The sequence below is a fragment of the Sapajus apella genome, unplaced genomic scaffold (genome assembly GCF_009761245.1).
Source record: "Sapajus apella isolate SASKATOON/1434 unplaced genomic scaffold, GSC_monkey_1.0 scaffold10, whole genome shotgun sequence".
Classification (NCBI taxonomy): Eukaryota; Metazoa; Chordata; class Mammalia; order Primates; family Cebidae; genus Sapajus; species Sapajus apella.
This window is the reverse complement of record NW_022436950.1, coordinates 35956306-35971278: the sequence shown is the minus strand read 5'-3', so window position 1 is coordinate 35971278 and position 14973 is coordinate 35956306. Positions and strand designations below refer to the sequence as shown.

The window sequence follows — 14973 nt, the reverse complement described above, 5'->3', positions numbered from 1 at the left end:
AGAATTGCTTGAACCTGGGCGGTGGATGTTGCAGTGAGCCAAGATTGTGTCATTGCATTCCAGCCTGGACCACAGTGTGAGACTCCATCTAAAAAAAAAAAGATGAGTACAAATGTAAACTTCCCATAAATGTTTCTTCTTTGACATGTAGAAATGTCCAGATACTATAGATTAAATTGAATTTAGGTAAGCATATGTCAAAAATAATCAAGCTTTTTTTTTTTAGATGGAGTTTTGCTCTTGTTAGCCAGGCTAGAGTGTCTCAAAAAAACAAAAACAAACAAAAAAAAAGAAAATAAAATTTATGTTTATTTAAAGGATTTCATTTATATTCCTTAATATTTAAGGAAACTTTCTTTTTTTTTTTTTTTTTTTTTTTTTTTTTTTTTTTTTTTTTTTTTTTGAGACGGAGTTTCACTCATGTTACCCAGGCTGGAGTGCAATGGCGCGATCTCGGCTCACCGCAACCTCCGCCTCCCGGGTTCAGGCAATTCTCCTGCCTCAGCCTCATGAGTTGCTGGGATTACAGGCACGCACCACCATGCCCAGCTAATTTTTTGTATTTTTAGCAGAGACGGGGTTTCACCATGTTGACCAGGATGGTCTCAATCTCTTGACCTCGTGATCCACCCGCCTCGGCCTCCCAAAGTGCTGGGATTACAGGCTTGAGCCACCGCGCCCGGCCGGAAACTTTCTTTAAAAGGCTGGAGTGCAGTGGCATGATCTCAGGTCACTGCAACCTCCGCCTCCTCAGTTCAAGCGATTTTCTTGCCTCAGCCTCCTAAGTAGCTGGGATTACAGGCCTCAAGTAAGCCATAATCACTGCCACTGCACTCCAGCCTTGACAGAGCGTGACCCTATCTTAAAAAAAAAAAACAAAAACAAAAGAAAAACTCACAAACAAAAAGTCAATGTGAATGTTGTTTTTTTTTAAGACGGAGTCTCACTTTGTCATCCAGGATGGAATGCAGTCGTGTAATCTTGGCTTACTGCAACCACTGCTTCCCGGGTTAAAGCGATTTTCCTGCCTCAGCCTCCCAAGTAGCTGGGACTACAGGCGCCCGCCATCATACCTGCCCAATTTTTTGTGTTTTTAGTAGAGGGGAGGTTTCACTATTTTGGCCAGGCTGGTCTGAAACTCCCGACCTGTGATCTGCCCGCTCAGCCTCCCAAAGTGTTGGGATTACAGACGTGAGCCACCATGCCCAGCCAATGTGAGATTATTAAATTCATATTGTTTTATTATTATTATTATTATTTTGAGACAGAGTCTCACTCTGTCTCCAGGCTGGAGTGCAGTGGTGCAATCTCAGTTCCCTGCAATCTCCACCTCCTGGGTTCAAGCAGTTCTGCCTCAGCCTTCCAAGTAGTTGGGACTACAGGCACATGCCAAAACGCCCAGATAATTTTTGTATTTTTAGTAGAGACGGGGTTTCACCATGTTGGCCAGGATGGTCTCAATCTCTTGACCTCATGATCTGCCCACCTCAGCCTCCCAAAGTGCTGGAATTATAGGCATGTGCCCCTGTACCTGGACTGTTAATTTTAAGTGATAATATAGTCAAGCAGAGTAGATAAGTGACCGCTGTACGAAAATCTTTATGGTAAATCCTTCAGATGTATATTACTGTATGTTGTAAAACTATATAACATACATATTGTGCACTGCACAAGTTTTCATATCGCTTGTAAAATAGAAATTCTCTAGTTCACTCAAAGCCATGATGAAAAGGCATAGCCTGTATGTAGGGAAAAGTTAAGGACAGGCAGTCACTCATGTGTTTTGTGAACTCTGGATGTAAGAAAACTAATCAGAGTAATTGAGTACCAGGTAACTACTGATTTTAATAATAACAATATGGGTAATAAGGTGAATCAGGCAAACATCTTTAAATAAATTAACTTTGAGATAAGTTTAAGTTAACCCTTAGCTCAGGAAAGAGATCATTGGTAAGTAAAGGCACGGGTCGCTATAAGCATATTAAAAAGTATTTGACACAGGAACAATCAAGCTACAAATGGTATCAGCTCAAACATATTCTAGGGAAAGAGATAGTATATATGTTCAGAAGTTTTCATTCTTCTAGTAGTTATAATCCCAGTGGATTACTAAAGGAAATATAACTACTCTTTTTCCTCTGTTTTTTTCTCATCATGTAATTGCTTTACATTTTTATTTCCTCAGCGAATATAATCCATAAACCAGTTTAAGCTAAAGTAAGCCATGAGCCAGTGATCTTCCTGTTTTGGTGTTAATCGAAAAAAATGTGATATTGCATTTGTTAAAAGTACAGATGTTTACATGAGAGGACAAAAGGAAAGTGACAAAAAAATAAAAATAAAAAGTGAAAAAAAGTACAGATGTTTGGACATTACCACAACATACTGACTGAATCAGAATATGTGAATGTGTGGTTACAGCATCAGCCATCTCCCAGGTGGTTTATGAGAACCACTTTGCTTTTTTTGAGAGAGGGCCTCACTTGCCTAGGGTGGAGTGCAGTAGCACGGTCACAGCTCACTACAGCCTCAACCTCCTGGGCAGAAGCAATCATCCCATTTCAGCCTCCCAAGTAGCTAGGACTACAGGCACATACCACCATGCCCAGCTGACTTTTGAGTATTTTGTAGAGATGGAGTTCTGCCATATTGCCCAGACTAGTCCCGAACTCCTTAGCCCAAGCAATCTGCCAGCTTCAGATCCCCTTCCAAAATGATCCCCTCTGTACAATCCCCTCCCAAAGTACTGGGGTTACAGGTGTGAGCCACCATGCCTGGTTGAGAACCACTGTTCTAAACAGTAACCAGTCACAAATTTTGAGCCAGTGTATTTACCATCACAAGTAAAAATTTTAGAATATTGATTTATCGATAAATCTGCTAGCTTGATTTGTCTGAATCATTTCATTAGTGCTCCTAAGAACTCTAAATCAGCTTTTTGTATAAGATTGAGTGAATCAGATAATCCATTACAATAGCCAACATTGAGCATTCCTACAGATATGAAATTTATTTATTATCATAACTATTTTACCTAAGGTAAAATTAAGTGGCTCCAGTTACTTACCAGTTTTATGAAAGAAGGCATCTGGGCCAGGTCAGGTGGCTCAAACCTGTAATCCCAGCACTTTGGGAGGCCGAGGCAGATGGATCACCTGAGGTCAGAAGTTCAAGACCAGCCTGGCCAACATGGTGAAACCCTGTCTCTACCAAAAAATACAAAACTTAGCTGGGTATGGTGGCAGGTGCCTGTAATCCCAGCTACTAGGGAGACTGAGGCAGGAGAATTGCTTGAATCCCGGAGGCAGAGATTGCAGTGAGCTGAGATCGTGCCACTGCACTCCAGCCTTAAGACCTTGTCTCAAAAAAAAAAGAAAGAAAGGAGGCATCTAGATTGCACTATGTCTGTTGGAGGGCATTCTGTAAATATTGATGTTCCATTCAGTGAAATGCAAACCTTGTGAAGAATTTTACTTTTTGGTAGCACTTATGTATATCTTCTATATTATAGGGGAAAAGAAGCAAATACAAAATCCCCAAACCAAATAATTAGTTTTTTCTTACTCTATACCTGTCATGAGTTAGCTATTTTCATTGTTATTCATATAATGTTTCACCTAGTGTGTACCTGGGCAATCTGTTTTTTAACCACCTCTGAAGAAGTTCAAAAAAAATTATATGAAGAGATAGAACAAGTTTTTGGGAATGGTCCTATTACTCCAGAGAAAATTGAGCAGCTCAGGTAAGAACACAATAAAAAGAAGAGGATATTTTAAAAAGGTAAATTTGAACTGATTTATCTAATTTAATGCTAATGTTACTATCTATGAAAGCTATATATTTTTATGGGACTTAAAGTATTTATATATAGATTTTATTAGGTAAATGAATCTGCTTTTTAAAATCATAAGGTAGTGTGGGAAACGTTTAACTTAGCCTGTGACATAGTGCTAATGAAGTCAAGCAAGTATGACACCCATACTTTGTTGATGGCAATAAAAAATAGTACAGCCACATTAGATAATAATATAGTAGGCTTGGCGGGGTGTGGTGGCTCATACCTGTAATCCCAGCACTTTGGGAGGCTGAGACAGGTGGATCACGTAAGCCCAGTAGCTCCAGCCTGGGCAACATGGCAAAACCACCTCTCTACAAAAAATACAAAATATCAGCCAGATGTGCTGGCACAAGCCTGCAGTCAGAGCTACTAAGGATGCTTAAGATGGGAGGATCACCTGAGCTCAGAAGGTCGAGGCTACAGTGTTTGCATTACTGCATTCCAGCCTGTGTTAGAGTGAGACCCTGTCACAAAAGAAAATAAAACGATATGGTAGGCTCATAAAAAGTTATACATATACTTATCCTATGATCCAGCAGTTCCACTCCTTGAAATTTCAATCCAAGATAAGTGAAAACATGACTACACAAAGACCTGTGTACAAATATTCATAGCAGTGTTATTCAAAATAGCCCAGAATTGGAAGCAGTTCAGATGTTCAGCTGGTAAATAGATAAACAAATTGTGGTGTAACCATACCGTGGAATACTATAAGTAATAAAAAGGAACATATCAATACACACAAGATATGTTGTGTGTAACACTAAGATAAATCTAAGTGATTTAAGTGAAAGAAGTGAAACAAAATACTGGCTACTATATGATTTCATTTATGTGAAATTCCAGAAAAGGCAAACTATGGTGATAAAAAGCAGATTGATGTTGGGGGATAGGAATGGGGACAGGATCAACTACAAAGAGGCGTGAGGACAATTTTTAGGATGAAGAAGCTGTCTTATATATTGTTTGTAGTTGTAGTTACACAATTGTATACCATTACTAAAATTCAAACTGTACAGGTAGAATGGGTTAATTTTATTGCATGTAACTGTACCTTAATAAAAGGTTTGGTTTTTTTTTATTGCAACTGTGACTGCTTAGGAGTTAGAAGTCTGAGACTGGCTGGCAAGCAATCCTAACTTGGAGCATAAAATCAGCTATAGAAAAGATAGAGTGGCTGGGCGCATTGGCTCACACCTGTAATCCCACCAATTTGGGAGGCCAAGGCGAGAGGATCACTTGAGCCCAGGAATGCAAGACCAGCCAGAGCAACATGGCAAAACCCCATTTCTAAAAAAAAATACAAAAAAATTACTAGGCATGGTAGTGCATGCCTGTAGTCCCAGCCACAAAGGAGGCTGAGACAGGAGGATCAGAGCTCAGAAGTCCAGGGTGCAGTGAACTATTGTCACACCACCACACTCCATCCTGGATGACAGTGAGACCCTACCTCAAAAAAAAAAAAAAAAAAAAAAAGGCAAGAAAACAAAAGATAGCCACTGGAAAGAACTAGGAGGCTTTTAAATGTTAGAAGTTTAATCTATTACATTGAATAAAACTTATTTTAAAAGTAATACTAGTTGTCTTTTGAAGTTTTTATCATATAGAAATATATGAAGTAGAAGGTGAAGGTCCTTTGTAAATGTACCCTTAAGCACATAATAATTGGGCTGGGTGCAGTGACTCATGCTTATGATCCCAGTAATTTGGGAGGCCGAGGCTGGAGGGTTGCTTGAGCCCAGAAGTTTGAGACCATTCAGAGCAACATAGTGGGAGCCTGTCTCTACAAAATATTTAAAAATTAGCCAGACATAAAGGTGTGTGCCTTTGGTCACAACTACTAGGGAGGCTGAGGTGAGAGAATCACTTGAGCTTGGGAGATTGAGGCTACAGCGTGATAGAGTGTCACTGCACTCCAGCCTGGGGAACAGAGCAAGAACCTGTCTCTTAAAAATAAGTAAGTAAATAAACAATATTAAAAAGTTTAAACTCTCTGTACAGCTTTTGAAGCATTTCAAAAGCTGGACCTTGTATACTTCTCCCACCTTATCCTCACTTGTGCCTCTTCATAGCTTCCAGTTTAGCCTACTGAGTCTTGTTTCTTATCTCCTGTCTTGGCTTTAACTAAGTCTGGGTTTTGGTTTTTGGTTTTGGAGTGGGTTTTTTTTTTTAATTGTTGGTGATGGTTTGATTTTTTTTTTTTTTTTTGGGTTTCAGGTTTGGTTTTTTTTTTTTTTTTCCTTCTTTTTTTTTTTTTTTTTTTTTTCAGAGATGCAGTCTGTGTCACCCAGCAGGATTACAGTGGCGTGATCTCAGCTGCTCACTGCAGCCTCCACCTCCTGGGTTCAAACGATTCTCATGCCTCAGGCTTCCAAGTAGTTGGGATTACAGGCATGCACCACCACGCCCAGCTAATTTTTGTATTTTTAGTAGAGACAGGCTTTCACCATGTTGGCCAAGCTGCTCTGGAACTCCTGACCTCCAGTGCGTCTGGCTCCCAAAGTGCTGGGATTAAAGACTTGAGCTGCCACGCCCAGCCAAGCCTGTGTTTATTTCTCTACAAAGTCCTTTCCCTAGAGTAGCTGCTCCTGCCTTATGTTCCAATAATACCCTAAACTTCCTTTATCATAACATGTACTGTGCTTGTTTAATTGTTCATTCTTTATGTCCCATCCAGCCTATCCTCCCTGCCAACTAGATTCTGAACCCCTTTGATGGTGTATCTCTTGTTCATTGTTGTAGCTCAGTATCTAGCACAGTGTTTCACATGCAGCAGGTATGCAATAAATATTTGTACAGAGGAAAGGAAGGAAGAATGTTTCCCCTTTTGATTTTGTTGTTTTTGATGTTATAAACAATTAACACTTCTGTGCTTATATCTTTGCTAATATTTTCAAGTATTTCTGTATAATAAGGTCCTTATAGTAAGCTTCTAGTTAAAGGATGTATGGAGTAGGACAGTGGTTAAGATTAGAAGCCATAGAGTAAGACATACATGTATTTGAATCCTGTCAACACAGCTTACCTGCTGTGTGAACTTAAATAACTGTCTCTGATTTTAATCTGTAAAATTAGAGTTAATCATAGCACCCATGGGTTTCTTGTAAGGATTCAATAAGATCCTGTATATAAAGTATTTAAGTGAACTGACTCATAGCGAGATTGCAATACATTTCAGTTTTTATTCTTCTTATTGTGATGCACACTTAAGAGTTTGATGTATATTGCCAAATTATGCTTCTGAAAGGTTGTACCAGTTTATACTGCCACCAACTGGATATGAGAATGCCTTTTTCTCTCTCTTTTTCTGGTAATATCTGCTGTCATTCTTTTTCATCTTTGTCAATCTGGCAAGTAAAAAAAAAAATGCTATGATTGCCAATCTTTAAGTTGTTAATGAAGTTGAGTATCATTTCATATGTCTTCAGGCCATTTGTATGTTTTTGTGAATTGCTTTTTGTATTCTCCCTGTTTCTATGGGGTTGTTGGATTATTTTAATTACTTTTGAAATGCTTTTATACATTAAGGATATATTTAGTGAAAATATTTTTCTCAGTTTTCTTTAGAAATATGTAAACAAAATGTTTCTCTAGTTAGGTTATTTATATTTTAATAATTTTCTGTCAATGTGTCATGCCAAAAATAACCTTTTTAAAAATTGTAGAACCATTATATTGAGTTTTCTTCTGGTACTTTTAAAAGTGTTTTTTTATTTGTTTAAATCTTTATCTACCTAGAGTTATATACAGATTTATAACAAGTCTTACAAAAATGTGTTTATTTTAAAATTTACAAAATGTTAACTCTTTATATGCCTCTAATATATAACATATCTTTAAGCAGATAAGAATTATGATGGGACTATTTCAAGTTGGGAATGTTTGAGAAGTTGTTGAAGAACGTTTTTTAAATGTATGTACATCTCTAACTGCCTCCAAAAATAAACATCTTCAAAAAAATTTTTTTAAACAGATATTGTCGGCATGTGCTTTGTGAAACTGTTCGAACTGCCAAATTGACCCCAGTTTCTGCCCGGCTTCAAGATATTGAAGGAAAAATTGACCAATTTATTATTCCTAGAGAGGTAGAAAACATTTATTATGTTTAATTCATTCATTTATTCTCAACTCTTTTGGGGTGGGAGTGGTGTGTGTGTGTGTGTGTGTGTGTGTTTAGATGGAGTTTTGCTCTTGTCACCCAGGCTGGAGTTCAAATGTGCGACCTTGGCTCACTGCAACCTCTGCTTCCTGGGTTCAAGCGATTCTCCTGTTTCAGCCTCCCAAGTAGCAGGGATTACAGGCACCTGCTGCCACACCCAGCAAATTTTTGTTAGAGATGGGGTTTCACCATGTTGGCCAAGCTGGTCTTGGACTCCCAACCCCAGGTGATCCGTCGCCCACTTCAGCCTCCAAAGTGCTGGAATTACAGGCATGAGACACCACCCCCGTCCACCATAGTTTATTTAAGCAGCCACTGCTAATGGAAATCTTGATTGACATTAATTTTTTTATTATTTACTGATACAGGTATTGAGTAGAGTCTTAGACATGGGGTTTTTGTGTCAAAGTCCTTGTGTATGTTCAATTATTATTATTTTTAGATAGGGTCTTGCTCTGTTACCAACCTCCCAGGCTCAAGTGATCCTCCCATCTTGGCCTCCCAAGTAGCTGCACTAATTTTTTTTATTTTTTATAAAAGCAGGGTCTCACTATGTTGCCCAGGCTAAACTCCTGGGTTCAAGTGATCCTCCCACCTTAGCCTCCCAAAGTAGTGTGATTATAGGCATTAGCCACTGCACTGGGCCATGTGTATGTTAAATTTAAAATGTCCTTTAAAAAGCATTTTATGCTTTTAACAACAATGACAATGTTTTTTCTTTCCAAATCTTCACTACCTCTGAATTTGAGTCTTGTGTGTATTTTATGAATCTTGCTTTTCCCTGATCATTAGAGAGATTGAACAACTTTTCATACATATATAAACAGTTTGTATTTTTCTTTTGTGAATTCTGTCTTTATAACTTTCACTCATTTTTCTAGTGAGCTTATATGTATTTTTGTATATTATACAAACTATGTTATATAGCAAATAATTTTTTCGATTATCTTTTACTGTTGTTTACATTGTTTTTTAATTGAATGCAGATTTTAAATTTTCATATAGTTAAATCCATTATTCCTTTATGGTTTCTAGATTTTGTGACATGCTTTGGGAGACCTTCCTCATTGTAAGATGACCAAAATAATTGCTTGTGGTTTATTCCATTATTTTAAATTATTTTGTTTTCGCTATCTATATAAAAAGAAGTTTAGGATAAGTTGACTTTCTGTGGGTCATTTTATCTCTGTTAGTCCTTGACTAATTGGATTATTTTTCACAGACCCTCGTCCTTTATGCCCTTGGTGTGGTACTTCAGGATCCTAATACTTGGCCGTCTCCACATAGGTATGAAATATTTGTCATTGTCTTTGTGACTTGTCATTTTTTGTGTTTGCACATTTTACAATCCTTTTCTAAGTTTTGAGGAGAAAATTTAATATGTAGCAATGATACAAGAGAAGAAAACCAGCGAATCCCCTTTTCTTCTCTTTCTTATGAGAAGGTCTCTTACCACAGGGTCTCGCTCTGTCACCCAAGCTGGAATGTAGTAAGCAGTGTGATCACTGCTCACTATGGCTTTGACCTCTCTGACTCAAGCCATTCTTCTGCCTCAACCAGCTGAGTAGCTGGGACCACAGGTGCATGCCGCCATGCCTGGTTAACTTTTGTACTTTTTGTAGCGGTGGGTTTCACCATGTTGACCAGGCTGGTCTCAAACTCCTGAGCTCAAGCCACCCTCCCACTTCTGCCTCCCAAAGTGGTGGGATTACAGGCATGCACCACCGAGCCTGACCTGCATCCCCTTTATATCTTCTGTTCACTGCTTTTTCTCTTATGTGAATCTGCTATCTGGTGTTCTTTGTCTCTTTCATTACCACTTTTATACTAAGTGAAAAGTAGGATTAACATCTGTTTTAAGAAAATGAAAACAGGCCGGGCGCAGTGGCTCACGCCTGTAATCCCAGCACTTTGGAAGGCCAAGGTGGGCGGATCACCTGAGGTCGTGAGTTCCAGATCAACCTGACCAACATGGAGAAACCCCATCTCTACTAAAAATACAAATTAGCCAGGCGTGGTGTCACATGCCTATAATCCCAGCTACTGGGGAGGCTGAGGCAGGAGAATCACTTAAACCCAGGAGATGGAGGTTGCAGTGAGCCGAGATCGCACCATTGCGCTCCAGCCTGGGCAACAAGAGCAAAACTCTGTCTCAAAAAAAAAAGAAAAGAAAATGAAAACAGAATTTGTCTTTTTTTCAGTCCATTTTTCTGTTCTTTATTTTTATTGCTTCTCTTTTTGCTTTTTTTTTAATTTATTTTTTATTTCAATAGGTTTTTGGGAAACAGGTGGTATTTGGTTACAAGAATAAGTTTTTTGGTGGTGATTTCTGGGATTTTGGTGTACGTATCACCCAAGCAGTGTACACTGTACCCAGTGTGTAGTCTTTTATCCCTCATTCCCCCACCCTTTCCCCCAAGTCCCTATAAAGCCCATTATATCATTCTTATTTATGCCTTTGCATCCTCATAGCTCAGCTCCCAAGAATTTCCCTTTTTAAAAAATTCAGAGTTTAAGTCATTTAAAAATACTTGTTTTTGAGAGGAATTTTTTTTGTTCTGTGGTAACATGGGTTATTTGTTTTGTTTTTATTAATATATGCATTTCTTCAATGACTTTACAGAGTGAAATTCAATAGAACAAAAAATGTTTCTCAGGTTCTTCATTTCCCTTACTTTATTTTTAATTTTTATTTTTTCTTTAGAGACAGGATCTTGCTCTGCTGCCCAGGCTGGAGTGCAGGGATGTAAACACGAGCTCACTGCAGCCTCAACCTCTGGGCTCAAGCAATGCTCCTACCTCAGCCTCCTGAGTAACTGGAACTACAGGTGTATGCCACCACGCCTTTTTTTTTTTTTTTTTTTTTTTTTTTTTAATTTTTAATAGAGATGGGATCTCACTATGTTGCCCAGGCTGGTCTCAAACTCCTGGGCTCAAGTAATCCTCCCACTTTAGCCTTCCAAAGTGCTTGGATTACAGGCATGAGCCGCTATGCCTAGCCTCTCTCACCTATTAATAAGTCTGAATGTAATATAATTGATAAATATAATTTTAAGGTGGGAGCTTCCAATTTTAGGAAATAAATTTCAGTTGAAACGGCAATATAAAATGTCTCACATATTGATAAGATGGTCTCATGTATCAGGTCTTAAATTTATTTAAATATTCATTATATGATTTATCCTTACATTTCTCAAAATAATATAAACTCATATTATAATCTTATACCTTGGTAGTTTCAAAAAATGTATTTTGCACCTATCATTTAGAAATAATAAAGTAGGCCTAGTGCTGTGGCTCATGCCTATAATCCCAGCACTTTGGGAGGCCCAGGTGGGCGGATCAACCAGGTCAAGAGATTGGGACCATCCTGGCCAACACGGTGAAACCCTGTCTCTACTAAAAATACAAAAATTAGCTGGGGCGTGGTGGTGTGTGCCTGTTCCCAGCTGCTCAGGAGGCTGAGGCAGGAGAATTGCTTGAACCCGGGAAATGGAGGTTGCAGTGAGCCGAGATTGCGCCATTGCACTCCAGCCTGGCAACAGAGCAAGACTCCATCTCGCAACAAAAATAATAAAGCAAGTGCTAGTCACAGTGGCTCACATGCCTGTAATCCCAGCAGTTTGAGAGCTTGAAGCAGGAGGATCGCTTGAGCTTAGGAGTTCCAGACTAGCCTGGGTAGCATAGGAAGACACTGTTTGTACAAAAAGATGTTCAAAGTATTTGGGCCTGGTGGAATGTGCCTGTAGTCACGGCTACTCAGGAAGCTGAGGCAGAAGCATAGCTTAAGCCCAGGAGGCTGAGGCTCCAGTGAGCCTTGAATGCACCACTGCATTCCAGCCTGGGTAACAGAGTGAGACCGTGTCTCAATAAATAAAGTAAGAAACAGCAATAGACTAAATATATGTTAAATAATAAAAACAAGTGACATTTAAACATAATGTAAGAGCACGTTCTATTTTCAGTCAATTTTTAACTTTATTACATACTTGTGTTCTTTTAGTGTCAACATGTAAAATGCCAGTGGAGCTATATTGTGATTAACCTCACATTTTCTTTTTAGGTTTGATCCAGATCGGTTTGATGATGAATTAGTAATGAAAACTTTTTCCTCACTTGGATTCTCAGGCACACAGGAGTGTCCAGAGTTGAGGTGAATAATAGAATGCCAGACTCTGTTCTTAGAATTTTGATAACTATTAATGAGAATGGGCAATCTATATGATAAAAGTATAATTTTTAATCTTTAGTAACTAGTTGACTTTCTTCCTGACTAGGTTTGCATATATGGTGACCACAGTATTGCTTAGTGTATTGGTGAAGAGACTGCACCTACTTTCTGTGGAGGGCCAAGTTATTGAAACAAAGTATGAACTGGTAACATCGTCAAGGGAAGAAGCTTGGATCACTGTCTCAAAGAGATATTAAAATTTTATACATTTAAAATCATTGTTAAATTGATTAAGGTAAACAACCATTTAAAAAATCTGTGTTGAATCCTTTTATAAACCAAGTATCACTTTGTAATATAAACACCTATTTGTACTTCATTTTGTAAATTTGGATTTTTAAATATATTTTCTTAATTCATTATACACATTTATACTTACTGCACAGTATATTGATGATTTTAATGGGAAACTTTAGCTTTCTATTTTTTGTTTTTGTTTTATCACTTTCTGCGCCATTATTTTTGCACTCTTTTTCTTAGTATGAGCTCTAAAATGAATATTCTTGAAGAAAGAAATTATTTTGCAGAAGTTGGGGAATCATGTTTGTTGAATATGTTTAAAATAGAAACATAGGCCCGGCGTAGTGACTCACACCTGTAATCCTTGCACTTTGGAAGGCCGAGGTGAGTGGATCACCTAAGGTCATGAGTTCAAGACCAGCATGGCCAACATGATAAAACCTCGTCTCTACTAAAAATAGAAAAAATTAGCTGGGAGTGGTGGCGCGTACCTGTAATCCCAGCTACTCAGGAGACTGAGGCAGGAGAATCACTTGAACCTGGGAGGTGGAGGTTGCAGTGAGCCAAGATCGCGCCACTGCACTCCATCCTGGGCAACAAGAACAAAACTCCCATCTCAAAAAACAAACAAACAAAAATAGAAACGTAATCCTAAGTCATTTTTGTACTTCCATTAAATCACTTTAAAGGGAAATAAAAAGCACTTACTACAATCTTATTTCTTGGATTAATATTTTTATACTCTGGCTGTTAGTTGTGTTTAAATCATTTTATTAGGTTTGAATAATTCACTGGGTAATGTACCTTGCATTTGCTGTTTTTACCTCATGGCTTACACACAGTTTGAATGGTTTTGTTTCTGCATGTGTTTTATAACACCTCTTCTAATTAACAAACTGATATTGAGGCTTATCCCTCCATATTGCCAGAAACCCTAGCAACACCATATTACTCCACTAATTCTCATTTGTGAAAATTAGAATTCCTTAACTCTCATGATACAATTTCTAAATTTGATATTTATTATTAAGTCATATACTAAATGTAATGAACTTGTCATTAAGAAAGAAGAGAGGAGGCTGGGTGTGGTGGCTCACGCCTGTAATCCCAGCATTTTGGGAGGCCAGGGTGGGCACATCACCAGGTCAGGAGTTCATGACCAGACTGGCCAACATAGTGAAACCCTGTCTCTACTAAAAAATACAAAAATTAGCTGGGCATGGTGGCTCATGCCTGTAATCCCAGCTACGTGGGAGGCTAGGTAGGAGAATTGCTTGAACCGGGACCCAGGAGGCGGAGGTTGCTGTGAACCTAGATCATGCCACTGCACTCCAGCCTGGGCTACAGAGCAACACTCCATCTCAAAAAAAAGGAAAAAGAAAGGACTAACCAAAAATCAAAACCACAACCAAAGGAGGAAAAAAAAGAAAGAAAACAAAGATGGGTGAAACTATTTGCAAAACATATGACAGAGAGAGCTAATTGCCATATTAAATGTAAAGAGCTCATACAAATTGCTAAGAAAAATAGATAATAGACAAATGAAGCTGGGTGCAGTGGCTCATGTCTTTAATCCCAGCACTTTGGGAGGCTGAGGTGGGCAGATCACGAGGTCAGGAGTTTGAGACCAGCCTGGCCAACATGGTCAACCCTGTCTCTACTTTTCAGCTACAAAAATTAGCTGGGTGTGGTGGTGGGTACCTGTAATGTTGGCTACTTGGAAGGCTGAGGCAGGAGAATCACTTGAACCTGGGAGGCGGAGGTTGAAGTGAGCCGAGACTGCGCCATTGCACTCCAGCCTGGGCGACAGCAAGACTCCATCTCAAAAAAAAAAACAAAACAAAAACCCGTCTCTACTAAAAATAGAAAAATTAGCTGGGAATGGTGGCACATGGCTATAATCCCAGCTACTTGGAGGCTGAGACATGAGAATCACTTGAATCTGGGAGGTGGAGGTTGCAGTGAGCCAAGATTATGCCACCGCACTCCAGCCTGGGTAACAGAATAAAGGAGATGCCATCTCAATAAATAAATAAATAATGAAGGAATGAATGTCTGGATGCAGTGACTCACCCCTGTAATCCCAGCACTTTGGGAGGCCAAGGCATGTGGATTGCTTAAGCCCAGGAGTTTGAGACCAACTTGGACAACTTGGTGAAACTCTTGTCTCTACTAAAAACACAAAAATTATCCTGGCATAGTGGCGCGCCTGTAATCCCAGCTACTTGGGATGCTGGGGCAGGAGAATCACCTGAACCCAGAGGTAGAGGTTGCAGTGAGCCAAGATTGCACTACTACACTCCAGCCTGGGCTGAGTGAGACTCAGTCTCAAAAAAAAAAAAAAAAAAAAAAAAAAAGAACAACTTTTATAGGATAGCATGGCTAACAAACTCAGAAAAGTGTTTAGTCTCACTAGTAAGTAACAAAATATTAGGGCAGGGCACAGTGGCTCATGCCTATAATCCCAGCACTTTGGAAGGCTTGACAGTGGATTGCTTGAGCACA

General features: G+C 38.9%; 1 protein-coding gene across 8 annotated transcripts in view; it reads left to right on the top strand.

The window, feature by feature from the left end:
* Nucleotides 1–12574, top strand: part of LOC116551915 (cytochrome P450 20A1) — a 121620-nt gene extending 109046 nt beyond the window's left edge. For 6 of the 8 annotated variants that reach the window (XM_032278577.1, XM_032278583.1, XM_032278585.1 and 3 more), the window contains 5 exons: nt 3622–3742; nt 7812–7923; nt 9220–9284; nt 12061–12150; nt 12275–12574. In XM_032278577.1, the coding sequence (XP_032134468.1) occupies nt 3622–3742; nt 7812–7923; nt 9220–9284; nt 12061–12150; nt 12275–12425 (539 nt within the window). In that variant the 3' untranslated portion in view covers nt 12426–12574. Of the gene's footprint in view, nt 1–3621; nt 3743–7811; nt 7924–9219; nt 9285–12060; nt 12157–12274 lie in introns of those variants that run through there. The other 2 variants (XM_032278578.1, XM_032278579.1) reach the window with 2 other exon arrangements.
* The last annotated feature ends 2399 nt before the right edge of the window (nt 12575–14973 follow it).